This window comes from Phoxinus phoxinus, assembly GCF_949152265.1.
Source record: "Phoxinus phoxinus genome assembly, chromosome: 8".
NCBI lineage: Eukaryota > Metazoa > Chordata > Actinopteri > Cypriniformes > Leuciscidae > Phoxinus > Phoxinus phoxinus.
The window spans coordinates 13560966-13578109 of record NC_136883.1 but is presented as its reverse complement, the minus strand read 5'-3'; the positions used below and the strand labels follow the sequence as shown (position 1 = coordinate 13578109).

Below are 17144 nucleotides of genomic sequence, written 5' to 3'. Positions count from 1 at the left end.
ATGAAAACCCAGACAGAGCTCAAGGGGGCGATGTACTCAGGGAGGAAGTCAAACGGTCCCGTGGGCCGGACATATAGATCTGTCTGAAGCTCTAGCGTCAGTCAAACTCAGATCAAAAAATCCTAATTGAGAGAGACCAACTACTCTACCCTAAGGTGGCAAAGAGCCCGAGGGCCAACAAATTTCACAAAAGAAGCCCCAACAGATGGTGCTTCTTCCTATCGTTAAAGCCACCTACAGGGGAACTTCAGGGCCCCAATAATCCAGATTTTTCCTCCTTACCTTATTCTTTCTGCATTGACATGCCCATGACTCTATACAGGGAACGAGGTCTGTAGAGAGATACATATTAGTATACATTCTTCAGAAATTACTCTTAGGAAGACCAGACAGCTCACCTGCGGCATGCGGAGTGAAGACTCGCCAGGTAGTTTCTTATGAACCTGGGGTCCATCACTTTACATGCCTGAAAGAGGTGCTCTCACAGGCCAAACCTAGGCGGGCCATCAGAACATCGTTCTCATCATAGGCCCCGCCCCAGGCCTGATGTGATGAACGCCTGGGGAGTCGGAAGCAGGAGAGGGCAGATTTGATGACCCTTGGAAGGAGTTATCCTTCAGCGGCGCTGACGCTTCTGCTGGATAACTTCCCTCAAATCCCTCCTGTTGCGGGAGTCACGCCTTTTCTGCGCCCTGCTCCTACCTGGAGGGGGCGCACGAGAGGTGACACTGGCTCGCTGGCCCCGCCTCTGGTCCTCAGACCGGGATGGGCCAGGTCCTCCCGCCTGCCTGGGCGCGGACCCGGATCTCAGCGGTATGCATGTTTTAAATGCTTCTGAGCGTGCCTTTGCCTCCCTGAACTTCTCCACCACCGCCTCTACGGAGGTACCGAAGAGTTCAGAGGGCGAAACCGGCGAATCGAGGAGAAAGGACTTCTCTTTCTCCCCGATGTCGGCAAGATTTAACCACAGATGTCTCTCCGTGGCCACCATTGCTGCCATCGACCGGCCGATCGAAGCAGCGGTTTGTTTGGTGGCCCGGAGAGCAAGATCTGTGGTGCGGCGCAGCTCAGCCACCGCCTCAGGGGACAATCCTGCCCCCTGGTCGAGATCCCTCAGCAGGTCGGCCTGGTACGCCTGCAGGACCGCCATGGTGTGCAGGGCAGCACCAGCCTGACCTGCTGCCGAGTATGCTCTGCCATTCAAATGAGCCGTTGTTTTCAGTGGTTTGGATGGCAGGGTTGGAGCTCTTAGTGTCGACGCCTGTCCAGAGACGAGATCGTTCGCAAACGTCTCGTCAATGGGCGGCATCGACACATATCCAAACTCTCCGATCCCCTCGACATCAGCGAAACTAGCCCGCTGATGCCGGTGGATACGGGCAGAGTATGGATTCTTCCATGCCTTCTCGACCTCAGTGTGGAGGTCGGGGAGAAAATGGGGAGGTGATGGCGCAATGGATAAGACACATGCCTTTGGTGTGAGAGACCCAGGTTCGAATCCACTGTGAGACACCAATGTGTCCCTGAGCAAGACACTTAACCCCTAGTTGCTCCAGAGGCGTGCGACCTCTGATATATAGCAATTGTAAGTCGCTTTGGATAAAAGCGTCAGCTAAATGAATAAATGTAAATGTAAATGTAAATGGAAGGCTCACCTGAGCTGGTGGTCTATGGCCGGGGAGAAACCGATCGTCAAGCCTGCCACGAGCGGTTTCTCCTTTAGCGCGCTGCCATGGCAGCTGCAGCCTCCCGGCGGCGCACTCCATCACATCCACCAGCTCTGCATACACAGGGCAGGATGGCTGAGGGGGTTCAGGATCCACCTGACTGTCAACCTCCTCAGCCATCTCCTGCGCGTCCTGAAGAGCACTAGCTGCAGGAATAGTCGGCGAAAGGCTATCATCATCCACCTGCACCTCACCCTCGTCAGTTGTCGAATCATCTGAGAGGTTTACAGCCCTCTCAAGGTGATCGACAAGCTCCATCTGGGAGCCCCATGACGCAAGTCGCCGCTCTGCCTCGGCACGAGCGGAACCTGAACCACGAGGCTTTCCAGATGCTGACCCCCCTTCACTCGAGAAGAGGGACAGAGGAGAGCGGAGCGTTTTCAAGGAAAAACGCTCACAGTTTGCACAGGAAGCTCCCTCGAGAACCTCCCGTGCGTGCTCTTCACCCAGGCAGAAAACGCACAGCTGGTGTGTGTCCTCCGGCGTCAAATACCTAGGACACGGGTCGGCACACTTTTGAAAGCAACTAGCTTTTGCTGCACGCTTCATTTCTCCGCTTTTTTTGAATTTGCGTTCAAACATACAGTCCCTGAAGACGAAAAGATGATTTGTCATGTTTGCAAGGCGCCCTTATATACTTCCAGGTCGCACGTTAATCATTCACGTTAATGATTCACGGGCTGTCGCCGGTCAATATGATTGCCGTGATTTGATTGTGATTTCAGACACCTGTCACGCCTGAGGCGTTCCCCAAAGCGTCGATGACGTATTGTCGAGTTCCCTTCGAAAGGGAACCTCCTTTCGACCAGGTTAGGTTCACAGAGTAAGTTACCATGGAAACTGACTATAAGTGAGTATAAGTTAAACTAAAACATCAGGTAGTAGTTAAACTAAACTGAGTATAAGTTACCTCTCTTTCAGAAACGGGCTTGACTTACTCTGCTTTCTCGGGTTTGATATACTGTACCTCCCATTCTGGAACGGAAAACCCAGAGTTTCACTAATTTCAAGGTTAACATACTCAGAGTTTTCACTTAACCTCCTTTCTGAAACAGGCCTCAGGAAAGCTAGGTAACGAAGTTTCTTAAATTCATTCACAACACACATTAATTATTGAGTGTATGCCTAATACAGGGCCATAGGCAGGGCTTTATAATCACTGAGGTCCTAAACTGAAGTTTTAGGGGGCTCGGGGGCTCACCCTAAGGAAATTTAGATTTCTCCGATGTGCATTTCAAGACGTTTGAAGGCCAAAAAAGGATAAGAAATAGCTTTAAAACCATATCAGAGGGCAGCAGATTATTTGTCAATACCTGCACTCTCCTCATCTGTATCACTCTTTCTTTTTCTCTCAGTCTCTTTATCCTGCCCTATCCCCTCCTGAAGCTGAGCTTTTTTATTTATTACTGAAGACTACAAATTGTATTATATTAATTCTTATTATGTACACATTCATTACTATTGTGCCTAATATGATGAAAACAGATTTGTTAATGTTTCTTGTCCCCTCACAAGTCACAATAACAGTAAACTAATTATTACATTAAATGAATCACGTTACATAGCCCATTTTTTAGTTAAAAATGGCAAAATTAGACAAAAGTTTATTAGTTTGATTATTTTTGAACAGCTGTCAAATATGAAATGTTTAGTTTAGCTACTTACATCTTATCTCGCACTTGACCGTAAACTGAAGCGTTGAGTCGCGCTGCTAAAATTTGCGATCAGCAGCTTCTGTGAACATAAAGCCTGCCTACTGTGATTTGATTGGTCATCTGAAATATCCTGACATTGACGAGCAGTGACAGACCAATGAGGCTCAGTTGAACACACACACACACACCTGTTTCTGACGTGCGCTGAGGAATGAAGAACGCACTGATTATAACAAGACGGAGCAAAGCCTGCCGCTGATTTCATGTTTTAATTATCAAGATCGAGGCCAAGCCTTGTGTAGCCTAAACTGTTTTCATGTAGCACAAAAAAATTCCCATCACGGAGGGCCTCTCTCTGCGCAAGGGCCCCTGGGCACGTGCTCAGATTGCCTGTATGGTAGATCCGGGCCTGTCAGCGGGGTTGGAGACGGGTCCGAGGACCTTATCTCCTCCCTTACCTAGGGGATCCAGCGCTCTTTCTCCGGTGTCGGAAGCCCGTCCCGTGGCTTCTTCCGCCCGGAGAGAGAGCCAAATGCTTCAGTGCTCTAGCTCCGAGGAGGTAGATGTACTAAGCATTCAAGGTGACACAATCACGGAGGAAGAGGATTCGCCATCTCTCTCCCCAGCATATAATGAGCTGGTGGAGGTGATTACTAGAGCTGTGGATAAATTAAAAATGTATTGGCCAGCCAAGAGAGTTGGCGCTCGTCCCAAAAGCAAATTAGACAAGCGTTTTCTCTCTTCTAGTATTTCACCTCCATCGCGGGGCCTTTCCTTTCCCCCCGATCTGCACAGTGAGCTGTCTAGATCGTGGAATAAGCCATACTCGTCCCGTCTTTTCAGTCCCCAAGTCCATATATATTCAGATATTAGGGGACTGAAAGATTATGGATATGGGAAGATGCTGCCGGATGAACAGACGCTCGCAAGCTATCTGTCTCTCGGTTCAGCATCATCCCTGAACTTTAGTGGGAAAAGCATATACGACAGCAGGTCAAGCCGGAGCCTGTCTGCATACTATGGCAGTAATCCAGGCATATCAGGCTGACCTGCTGGGGGATTTGGACAGGAGTGAGGGAGTCTGTCCCGAGGAAGTTTGAGAACTTTGTCGGGCCACAGATTTGTCTCTCAGGGTGACCAAGAAGACCGCTAGAGTAATTGGGTGGTCTATGGCAGCGCTTGTAGCTACTGAGAGGCATCTCTGGTCAAATTTAGCGGAGATTAAAGACAAGGACTAGAACTTTCCGTCTAGATGCCCCTCTTATGCCTGATGGTCTCTTCGGCGACTCCGTTAATTCGGTCATTGAAAGATTCCAGACGGTCAAGAAACAGGCTGAGGCCTCTCCCTCGCCGTGTTCAACCCCCTGAGGCTGCTGGACGTGAGCAGCCTCAGCTGTCAAGCTTATTATATGGTGCTCAACAAAAAGAGAGTGTTGCGTCTCGTGCTCCTCTACACAAATACTGGAGACAGACCCATCTAAGCAGAAGCCGGATCTGAGGACCGTTCTTTAAACGAAGAAGGCTTCGGCTCAAAAGAGGTCCTGACGCCACCAGCGTCAGACCTGTGAGAGTAGCCCCAACCGGGGTGGAGCGGTGTACACCTCAGTATACAGTGCCCGTTCCACTTTGGTGCTCTCACGGGGCCATTCTGCCAACCCCGCCACCCTTGGTGCCTCGGGGCACAGCGGTCTCCAGCGAGTCTCTGGCGCAGTGTCAACTCGACATTGCGTTGGACTCGCGCCCTCTGAGGGGGGTTCAAAAACAGTCAGATCGGGTTGTTCCTGCCAGTATGCTTCAGGTCCCTGAGCTGGCTGTCTCAATTATACCAGAGGCCAGCCTCGAGAGGCTGGTACCCTTATGGTGCGTTCACACCGGACGCGAATAGCGCGTCAGGCGCGAGTGATTTCAATGTTAAATCAATGCAAATACATGTTACGCGCGTAAAAAACTTCCTGCGGCACGAATGAGGTGTAGAGTACGGCGCGGTAGTTGCGAATACGCCTCATTCGGGCATCAACTTCATGCGAATGGCGCGAATTGAGCGTCTGGCACGTTAAAGGTAGGGTAGGTCAGAATTGTCTAAAAAAACTTGTATTCAAATTTGTTTAAACTGTCTTTATATACCAATATATAATTAAAATGCAAGTATGAGCTGTGTTTTTTGAAGATTAAATACACTAGAGTCACTCGATTTTTATACTCTCTTTTTCAAAGTACTTACATTTTAAGTATGTATTGGTATATAAAGACAGTTTAAGCCAATTTGAAAAAAAAGTTCTTTAGGCAATTCTTACCTACCCAACCTTTAAGTGCGAATTATTTTATGTAGTGCTTTTTGTGCATTCACGCGTTTGACACGAATTTGCGCCTGCTGCCCGAGTTGAAAAATCTGAACTTCTGCGTCAATTCGCACCGTGGTAACCAATCGGAGCCTGCTTGCTGCTGTCACGTGGTGAAGTGATGTGATAAACGGGGGCAGGCCCGCTTTTCGAATTATAATGTCATTTTAAATGTTTGGCCTCAATAAATTATTTTGTAATGACTAAATGCCCGCGTGAAAGAAGGAATGACATTGTTCAGATGTTAACTATGAATGTGACACTGAACACTTGCAGTCATAGGCTACATTTCTGAATGAGATGAAGACAAACTCACATAATTAAAGAAGTCATTTGACCTACGTTATAACGAGTCATTAATGTATTTTAACTTATATGTTTCATATAATAGATCCGAAGCTATAGATTGTGAATTTAAACATTTCTTGTTTACCAACGGCAAACGTCAGGAGGACTAGCCGAGGTAAGGCTGTTCCAGGCGGGTTACATGAGCGCTGAGCGCCCGGTGATCGCCTGGATCTCATAACTCCGAAACGTCAGATACAATTTTTTTAATTGGCGCTATCTTTATAAATAAACCACAGATTTGAGCTTTAAACAACTACATTCTCGACTGAACAACTCTTAAAACTACATTTCGTGACACAATAACAGTAGTATTTTAAAATTTCACGGCCTTTCTTGCAAACAGACCACTGCCTAGCACTTGGCTCTCCCAGAAAAGCGGTTTTCGCCTCGGACGCGCGTCAATTTAGCTTCAAACGCTTGCTTTTTACGCTGTCTTTTCCATTTCGCTTTGGACGCGCGAATGCATTCAAAATGTTCCAGCGTCAAACTAGACACGAATTTGGCGCTCTATACGCGTTTGGTGTGAATGCACAGTAAGTAGAATTTCTGACAGAGTGGAAGAATCTGGCAAACATATCTCAATGGGTCTACAAAAAGTTTTAGACCCATATCTCAAAAAGGTTTACAAAATCCAGTTTGGATCTCGTCCACAACGCTACAACGGGGTGTTGCTCACGGTAGTACATCCCGAGCAGGGTCTGGTAATGGAGCAAGAGGTGAAATCTCTATTAGCGAAAGAGGCTATAGAGCGGGTGTACTCACCTGACATAGAATCGGGTTTTTACAGCCGTTATTTCATTGTTCCAAATAAGGATGAGGGTTGCGTCCTATTCTAGATCTTTGTCTGTTGAATCGTACAGTACAGAAACTCAAGTTCAAGATTCTGACACTCAAACAGATCGATTTTCTTTGGGGGACAAAGAATACCAGTATCGGGTACTTCCATTCGGTCTAGCTTTATCACCCCGCACATTCACGAAATGCATAGATGCAGCTCTGGCCCCGCTCAGGCTGCAGGGCATACGCATTCTGAATTATATAGACAACTGGCTGATTCTAGCGGAATCAGAACAGTTGGCGGTTCTTCATCAAGATGTCGTCCCTGCGGTGGTCTCTTATATAAATCGTCAGAGGGGTCTGCGATCGCGTCCACTTTGCAAACTGGCACACCAGATCCTCCTGTGGTCCCTCAGGAAGATACTCTCTCTGAGGGCAGTGTATATTCCAGGGGACCAGAATATAGGAGCAGACACCCTGTCGAGGCAGGGGCTGAGGCCAGAGGATTGGAGACTCCACCCCGAGGCGGTGGAGCAGATATGGGAATTTTACGGCCAAGCAGAGGTGGATTTGTTCGCGTCTCATCACACGACGCACTGTCCACTTTGGTTCTCCCTCACTCATCCAGCCCCCCTGGATGTCCCTAAGGTGCCCACCATTATTCCGAGGCCTATTGTGCTGCAGGCTTTCTTTCCTCCCCCGTTTACTTCTCCAGACCAGGGTAAGCTGAACCATATGTTTATCGTACTTCTCCTTGGAGAAAATCCGATCAGCTGTTTGTTTGCTTTGGATCACCCAAGAAAGGTCTTCTTGCCTCTAAGCAGACAGTTAGCAAGTGGATAGTCGAGGCTATTTGAGTATTTGACTCTTGCTTATGAGTCCTCTGACCAGCCATGCCCTTTGGTGGTCAGAGCTCATTCTACTAGGAGTATGGCGGCCTCTAAAGCCCTTTTGCCTGAGGTTTCTCTCCAAGATGTTTGTGATTCGGCGGGCTGGTCCTCACTGCTCACATTCGTGAGGTTTTATACCTGGACCCGGATGCTGCCCCGGGGTCTCAGGTACTTACTGGTTAGTGTTAGTTTTGAAAACAGTCTGACACTCAGGCATTTGTAAGTCTGGTGGTTAGGGTATTCTCGTTCCTATGGCGTCATTTTGACGGAGCGCAAGTTCCCTCGAAAGGGAACGTCTCAGGTTACTGCTGTAACCATAGTTCGAGGGAACGAGACGCTCCGTCGCCCTGCCATACTTCCTGCATCCCTGCGATCGACTTGCTTCTGCATTTTCCGAAGCTAATGCTGGTTGCACCGGATGTGCTTTTATCTCTTCCTGGTCATGACGTAACCCGCCTGTGATGTTCAATTATTCCGTTGGACTAAGTTGACATAGATGCTTCAGACGCATTCATGCTGGGGCGTTCCCATGGCGTCATTTCGACGCAGCGTCTCGTTCCCTTCTCAGTGAACTATGGTTACAGCAGTAACCTGAGACGTTGTTTTCCCCCAATGACTAGAGAGCCCAGCGAACAACGTTGTTACGTCACTGTGAACGTCGCCATATATCTTGGCTTTCCCAACCTTTCCCGTCGTGTTGTTGGTCACAATAACCCCACCCCCAGCCCCTCACGTAAGCATGACGTGGTAAAAGAACGGTTCTAGTTGGTGCCAAAAGAATTGGTGCCGCTTTGGAACCAATTTTCCTGTCCGAGAACCGGTTATTTGGCTGTCGAAACACAAAGAACTGGTTCTCGAGTAGGCACTGGCTCCGAACCGCTCTCAAAATGCTTTGGTGGAAAAGGGGTACCAGAGGACAAAAAGTTTCAAGATGGCCATGGATTGTTGAAACCAGAACTCATTGTGAGAGACAGGTGGAGGGCCCTGTAAAAACCTCCAGTAGAGAAGCAAACATCGGATCTGTAGTGGAGGATTATTCACAGGGCAATAGCTACAGCACCTAAATCCAGCAGTGGGGATGGGATGTAAGCTTTGTGTAAAAGAGGAGAATTTAGAGCATTTGTTAATTAGTATTAAATACGCTAGAAAACCTGGATCAACCTGGGCGTGCATTTAATGATGTTTTATTAACAAAGTTCGGGAGGAGCACATTCAGATAATTAACAGGGGTAGAGAGCACTCAGTTAATCAACGATAACAGGTACGTCAGCCCTACCTCCGTTCCTTGACAGTTTATCAGCATCCCTCCACCACCCCTTCTCCACACACACTTCTAGTTCTAATCACTTCTATACACGGGGGAGTACTCTGGGTTCGGGCCAAATTCCGAGCTCGGAGCTCTCCCCCCCGGACAGCACGCCAAATAAAGCTTTACTCAATCTAATGATATGTAAGTGAAGTGTGAATTTGTGAATTGGATGGATGGAGCAAGAAAGTGTTTAAAATACATGTGCATAAAACGGTAGCATTTTATTTAAAATAAATATTATATTAAGACCTTTACGCCTACTTCACGCAGAGTTATGTTTATTAAGTGCTTGGTAGAAATAAATAGTTAATAATTGTGCACCTCAATCACCAGTATAGACATCATTACAGTTCTACTCATTGAAGGAGTGGCTCGCGTCTTTTCCATGACATCTTTAACAACCCCTTCATTTTTCCACTTTGACACAGTGTTCAGTGTTGGTGTCACATTATCTTTTCTGCGGAATAAAGATCAGACCACCGCTTGGTTTTCAAATATGTCACTAAAGTGTTCTTCAATGTAGACTCCGCTAGAGATACGATCAGTATCAGTCACAGGGTGATCGATCAGTTAACCGCTGTCTCCACTGATCCTGTAGGCTCGTGCCTCTATCAGCTGGTTAATCAAATTAAACTCTGCAAATTGTAATCAGACGAATACATCAGTAATTGTGTATAAGCACAAAATAACTAAAGTATATTTTCTTGTAGAAAATTTGATTGATTTTTATTATATATCAAATAAAAAATAAAAATATATTAAACCATCTCCCATAAGTAAATTATGTAGTTTATACCGTTACGCATAAAGTTGTATATAGGCCAAATATTTACATATCAGCATTTCATGAACAGACAGTAACAGTAACACTCTAATGATACCACTTAACATAGTCGCATGTAGATGTTAAGTGCATTTTTGGGAAACGCACGTAAAACAAAGGTCGTAAAAGAGGCCCAAAGCACTATAGCCTATTGAAAATCATATAGGCCTGCTGCGGCGATGTTCAAGTCGGCTATTAAGCCTACTGTTGGCTGTTTTCCAAAAGCATCGTTATTCGTACGATTGCACTGGAATAAATGGTAACCGAAAATGTTAGCATCTAAATTAACTGGTTTTACTGATAATATTATGTAGCCTAATATCAAAAATATTCTTTAATATTGCTGAACCTAAAAATAGTTTGTATAGGTTAAACCAGGCAGAATTACCTTAACCCATACAGTGCCACAACATACAAGAGGCGACGTGTAGGCCTACTATTAAATGTAGATATCAGTAGTCAATAATTTAGTATTATGATAAAATTTAGATATTTTAGTAGTCATTATAATTCAAGTTGTGTCAATAATGCACTTGCCCTGAGAAACATTCACTGAGTAATAAGTGTGACAACTTTGCTCTGCTCATGTGTGGCCTCTAAGATCATGTGTCTATGGGAATCTTTACGAGTTCAGCTCATGGTCACGGCCAGTTGATTCGTGTGTGCTCTCGTGCGGGGGTCAACATTGTGTCCGTTTCAGGACCCCTGCAAAATCTCCAGACGCTTTGCCAATACTGATTTATTTTGACAGTTTGTTTCCTAATTTTAGCCGGATAGGCTATACTTTTTAAAATAAAAAATAAAACATCGAATTAGAACAAAAAAGTGGTTAAAGTTGTTTACAACTTTTAAAGTTGTTAACAGTTAATGTTTTTAAAGTTGGATGTCCTATGGATAACCTTTTCGAAAAAGAAAATGTATTCTCTTGTTCTTGTATAGGCTAAACCATAAACCAATAAACTGATGCATTACACAATGTTTTTTAATAAGAAAAGGGATCTTTGCTGAACCTAAAGAATATTTATTTTTTAATATGACTCGAATGTGTTATCCGTATATTATTATTATTTTTCTAAACAATTCTATGATGACTTAGTCTGTTTAAATATTCAATATTATACAAGACTTAAACACTGACTGGATCGACCAGCCCGATCTCACGAAAGTGCGTATCTATACGAATGTTATTTCTCGTGCCATTTATTCATTTTTGCGTGCATATGATACGCAGTTTTTGCGTGCATATGATACGCACTTTATGGCGTTTAATATGCACGCACTCCCTATCCCTAATCCTACCCAAGGGGTTTAAGTGCGTAGCATATGCACGCAAAAACATTTTTGGCGTATAAATGGTACGAGAAATAGCATTCGTCGTATAGGCTAGATACGCACTTTCATGAGATCGTGTGCATCGACTGTTCCCGGGAGATATAGGCCTATTACCTTGCATAGCAACACACACACACACACACACACACACACACACACACACACACACACACACACACACACACACACACACACACACACACACACACACACACACACAGCCACAGCCTATATATTACCGAAATATATTTGTTTCGTTAATATCTGAGTGTTCGGTATTGAAAATGAAGTAATTTTGCTAACTTGCTTTTTTTTTCTTTTTTTTCTGTATATGAATATATATTAATGGAATATCTTTGCAGTGACTCATCAGCTTTTTCAATTCCACCCAGACAACATTGTTCTATTAACTTAATTATTGGCGTCTTAACCATTAGCGGATTATATTAAAAGAAAATGGATTAACTGAAAAAAGGGTTTTTAATTTTAAGCTAGGCCTATATTAGTGAACCATTTCTTTGGTTTTGTACGTATATTTGTTTTTATTAAATGTGTGTAGCCCTAAGCTTTTTGCGATCAACTTTTCTCTCCAGGAATAAAATTAATCATGAATAATGTGGCACAAAATAATAACTGTCGTTTATTATTGTTGTTATTGCTGGTACTAAAATTTTAACATTAGGCCTATTATTGTAGTTATTTCGTATTATTTTTAAATTCGCGTTATTTTTAAATTCGCGTCTTTAAATTCTACTTACAATAAGCTTAATTTCTGGTTCGATGAATAACGCAGAAATTTAGTCAACAAGTCTATAGAATTAAAAATTTAAATTCACAATACATAATATATATTGTTTAAAAAAGTCATATTTTAAACAGATATTGCAAACTCCATGCCATTACTTTAATTTTCATTTGAACTGAAGGATTACATCAACTAATATTTAAATTCATTTAAAAGGGACAAAAGAATCCTACTAAAAGATATGTCTTACACCATGTACAGTTTATACAGTGTTTGAGAAATAAGACGTGTCAATATAGGTATGTACAACTAAATAAACAATCAAAATAACTAACAGTGCTTATATTTAACCTTAATGTTACATTGGGCAAATATTGCCAATAAAGCGGTCAATACTGTGGCTATAATTGTAGCCTAAAATTAAACATTTTAACAGAATAAATAAGTTGCGCATTAGGGTTTAAAAGTGCCTCCATTTCGCGTGCTTATGGTTTTCACAATTTTAAGCGAAATGAAAATGATTGTAGGAAAACGTTTATCCAAACGATACAAACTCGTCTTTAAAAACAATATACAACATCGGAGCGTTTCACTCATCTTTGCATCTCTGAGTGTCGTAGTCATCCGCCAGCAGAGTTAGTACCGAGCTGTTGGAAACGAGATGCTGTGGCATTTTTTTGTCCTCGATCTTATAATTCGCAGATAGTTCTGATTTGTAATAAACGGCAATTCTTAATTCCATGTCTCTTTCCAAAAGAGCCACTAATAGAGTTTACTCTGTTGCTCGTCGTTGCATTAAGTCAAGTCTTCTTTGTAATTATGCTGTCACATCACACAGGGTTTGATATCCTGATATGAGACCTGCTGATGGTGGTAGTACGAGCTGCTCCCTGGTGAATGCATCGATGAAGAGGTCATGGCGTTAAAAGAGAAGACAAATTCTTTCCTGTCACACATGCTGGGAGATTGGGAATGGTAGCGGGGTATACCTGCGGGGACACACAATATGGCACATTAGTTTATATATGATATTGTATGTATATATATATATATATATATAGCCTATATATAAAAAAAAAACTTGGCTAATGTTGTTGTAGTGGTCTTGACATTTGAAACCCCAAACAGTTATTGTTACTACTAGCTACTACTGCTACAACAGAAATAATGAGAAAAATGTTTATGAGTTACACATTCGCCTGTGACATTCAGTCGTTCATTCAATGGGAAAATATTTCTGTATCTTGTAAAATTTTCTAATCGTAAAGTACATCATACTCCAATCCACATTTTTGTTTGTTTGTAGATTTAGCGCTTGTTGACTGAATCAAACGTCGGGTATTTGTCGACCTTCGTTTATCTAGAGGATCGAAAGAGAGAAAAATGTTATAAACATTTCTTGAAGGTCTTCTAAGATTGAAAATGGCTATAATAGCTATACAGGAATATAACATAAACTTACTTTCGATAATAACTTTAACAATTTAGGCCTATATATAGGCTATATATATATATAAATTTTTTTTTAAATCATTTTAAATAGCTTTTGATTATAGTACGTTTTTTTCTATTGGAGTGCTGTGAGAGACCTGGAGGAGACCCGAAAGTCTTAAGATCTGGGTGGGATCGTTTTAAAACGACTGCTTGCACGCGATTCCCCACGGACATATTGCTGCGGGGCTCGTGGCGTGGTTCTTCTTGCTATTGCCCCAGTAGAGATTACAGCAATCGGGCTTAAATCACTTCTAATTATGCATGTGCAGAATTATGTCAATATGTGAGCTAGAAGCTTACTAAAGACTGACCAAATGATCAAGAAAACAAAGCCATAAACGTTTTAATGTTATGCCAAAGATAAAGTTTGATCACACTTTGCATTACTGTTCCCATTTTACGCGAATTAAATGCAGTCTTTCTGTATTCACCAGTTTCTCGACAAAATACACGAGCATTGATGAAAAAAAAAAAACAGCACATTAATTGAATAAAGCATAATTGTACAAATGTTTGTGTCGTTATGTTGCATAACTTTAGCTGGACTGTTGGCAAGACATTAGCTTAATTTGTGTTGTTTTACAAATTATTAATTAATACCTCTCACCTATTCATGAAATTAAACGCATATAACGATATATTTCTGTTAAATATGTCTGTCGGGGTCATATCATCTTGAAAACTTTACCTTGAAGGTCGGTGTTGCCGTGGCCGTTCTGGTGCAGGTAGGACTGTTCCAGAGAGTGTGTGGGTAAACTGGGCTGCAATGGATTGGCTCCCGGGTTACACGGAGAGAGCGGCTGCTGTTTGATGTAAGACGCCCCGTTATTTAGAGAGGCCGGGGGCGCTGGAGGCCAGGCCGAGGCCGTGCTAGAATACACCGCATGCGGCTCCATCACTCCCCCGCTGGCGAGAAGCGGCGATGCGGAGTTGTCGTGGTGGGGGTACTCACTCCCTGAGGATCCCGTGCAACTGCCCATGTAGGAATGTCCACTATTCGCTGATAGATGGGACATGGAGTGTCCTGCCAAGCCCATTCCTTCCATATTGCTGGCCAAATGTCCATTCATCATCCCAATTCCACTTTCCAAAGATAAACTGTTTGGAGGGCAAGACAGGCCCCCGCCGCCCCCCTGAAAGTTATAGGACTCGGGTATGTGATTGAACCCCAGCCCGTTCATCATGCTGTACATGGAAGGTTTGAGCGCCTGACATTTGCGCCTGAATCCCCGCGGCCTCCTGCGGAAAGATCCCTCCTCGAACATGAACTCACTGGCTGGGTCGATGGTCCAGTAGTGGCCCTTACCGGGTCTACCCAGACCTTTGGGCAGCTTGATAAAGCACTCGTTGAGAGACAGATTGTGACGCACCGAATTTTTCCAGCCTTGATACGAGCCTCTGAAAAACGGGAAGCGGCTCTGTAGGAACTGATAAATTTCGCTCAGAGTGAGTCGTTTGGTTGGAGAGCTCTGGATAGCCATGACAATGAGAGCGATGTAAGAGTACGGGGGCTTTTCAGGACGACGAATTCCAGCGTTCGTCTTTTTAGTTTTGGTGCTGGAGGAGGAAGAGGAAGTCTCCATCACAGGCGTCTGTCCGTGCGGTTTCTCCGACATGGGGCTACTGTGAGCAGGGGTCTGCACGGAGGGCTGCTGGACCTCAGCCGTCATTCTTCACGCACACGTCAAAATCCACCTTTAAAAGACTGCGATTTTACGCTGCTTTCATTAATAACGGAATGCGATGCTGGAATGATCTCTTCTTTCTCTGGTTATGCGTAAATGCGCACTACTTGTAAAAACCCACCATAAAACTGTAAACTGCAGGGAAAAGAGATTGTTTCTGCTTCAGATCCTGTCTTCTTGTTCTTCCAGTATGTAGTTGGGCTTTTACTTATCTGTTTCCATCAGCTCCTCTCGGGCTCTTGAGTCAGAGTCGCTCAGGGGCCGCCCAGTGTCCCTCCCACTGTCAGCTCTGCTGGGGTGGGCTTCACCAACATCTGCACAACTAGAACACTATTAAATAAAGCGCGTTTATGGTCTTATTTATTGTAAAATAAAATAGCATATTCAGTCCACATTAGTATCGAGACTTTTTTCGAACAATACAAAATTATTTTAAACTAATAATAAATTCAACTTTTAATAGCATACGGTAATACAGCTGGATGATCACTGCGTTTTGGGTCTTTTTGATCATATTAATGATGTATATATGATTAATTAATGAATTAATGTGTTTGCTACTTTAATAACTTTGTATTTTAAAGCATTCGCATATTAATGAATAAAAAAATGACAGCGGGTTTTGGGGATGTTTAGAAGCTGCAAAAAGGCGTATACGAACTTGCTTTAAAAAAAAAGAAATAACACCATTTTTAAATCCTTAATTGAATGAAAAGCAAGTGTCAAGAGTCTCTCTCTCTCTCTCTCTCTCTCTCTCTCTCTCTCTCTCTCTCTCAGATAGGCAGGAACGAGAGGATGTTTATACTGCAAAATGTAAACATTTCCCCTGAGCTTCTTTAAATCAAATATCAAGCAAAAAGCATCTCTAGTGCAGCTAATCCACAAAGCCACGTCACCATTTTGAGTTTTACACGTACATTTAAAGATTTCTGAGCTGATTAAGAACTGAAGAATGGGGGTTTTGGGGTCGTATCGGGTTCATGGATACTCGCTTGAAGACTGCGTTCACACGACACATCTATATTCACTTATGTACCGCGTGAGTTTTTGCTTTGCTGAAATCAAATCAAACGACTGACATATGATTATTGTCTAATTGTGAATGTTTTGGACACGCGACATGGAATGCGTCATGTAATGTAGCCTAGTATATAATAATGTAACAGTGTATCAGGACTATTGCTGCAGAAATTCTTTCTTTCTTTCTTTCTTTCTTTCTTTCTTTCTTTCTTTCTTTCTTTCTTTTTTCTTGCTTTCTTTCTTGTTTTCTTTCTTTCTTTCTTTCTAGAAATCTTGGTTATTTGCTCTCGCCCGGCTACAGTATATGTTTGATCTCTATGCATTCATGCTTTGAGAGTGAAGTGCACATAGATTAATAGGCTATAAGATACGATATCTAACTTGCAATTTGCACAGAACTTTCAAATGTAATTGAATAATTGAAAAAAAAAAAACCCAACAACAACAACAATTGACTAATCTAATTTTTTTTATTTTTTTTATTGACATATTTTGCCGTCATGGCACAAGAAATGCAAGCTCATTCAGGAGTATATCTCCGTTATCAGCTAATACCCTGAAGGTTTTGGACCATGGTGCTGCTCAATGCAGGAATGCACATTGATAGGGGTATTGTTTTAAGACTTGGAAAGGGGCCCGTACATTTATCAAGTGCTATGGACCACCCAGTTTGGTCTCGCCCTCTGCATTTAATTAAGGTTGATGTGTTCATTTGTTAAGGGCCTTTAGTTTTAACGCGACTCTGCTGATGTCCCATGTTAATCTCACATCACCCCTTAAAAATCCAGTATCCTCAGAATATACATCTGTGGATACCAAAAAATATATATTTTTAATCGATTTATGTAGTAAAGTATGCAAAAGTTCTTCAACGCCATCGCAAACTCATTTGTGATTGATGCAGTAGCCTAGGAGTTCACTCTCTCGGTATGTGCAAACAAATAGTAGCCTACGTCGTTTTTTTTAGCTCGCTCAAACACTTCCAATAACTGAGCTTATA

The 17144-nt window shown here is 43.2% G+C and overlaps 1 protein-coding gene across 1 annotated transcript; it reads right to left on the bottom strand.

Moving 5' to 3' along the window:
• Positions 1–11348: 11348 nt before the first annotated feature.
• Positions 11349–15338, bottom strand: foxf1 (forkhead box F1). Its single transcript, XM_079620166.1, has 2 exons — positions 14128–15338; positions 11349–12934 (listed from the first exon to the last, which is right to left on the bottom strand). The coding sequence occupies exons 1-2, from the start codon at positions 15107–15109 to the stop codon at positions 12771–12773; spliced, it is 1146 nt and encodes a 381-aa protein (XP_079476292.1). The 5' UTR covers positions 15110–15338; the 3' UTR covers positions 11349–12770.
• Positions 15339–17144: the final 1806 nt, after the last annotated feature.

Bases quoted from the DNA above. Each gene is read 5' to 3' on its own strand.
- foxf1 (XM_079620166.1), bottom strand. From the start codon at position 15,109: ATGACGGCTGAGGTCCAGCAGCCCTCCGTGCAGACCCCTGCTCACAGT. The intron at 12,935-14,127 runs GTAAAGTTTTCA...GTGTCCCCGCAG, and splicing joins CGGCAACACCGACCTTCAAG to GTATACCCCGCTACCATTCC.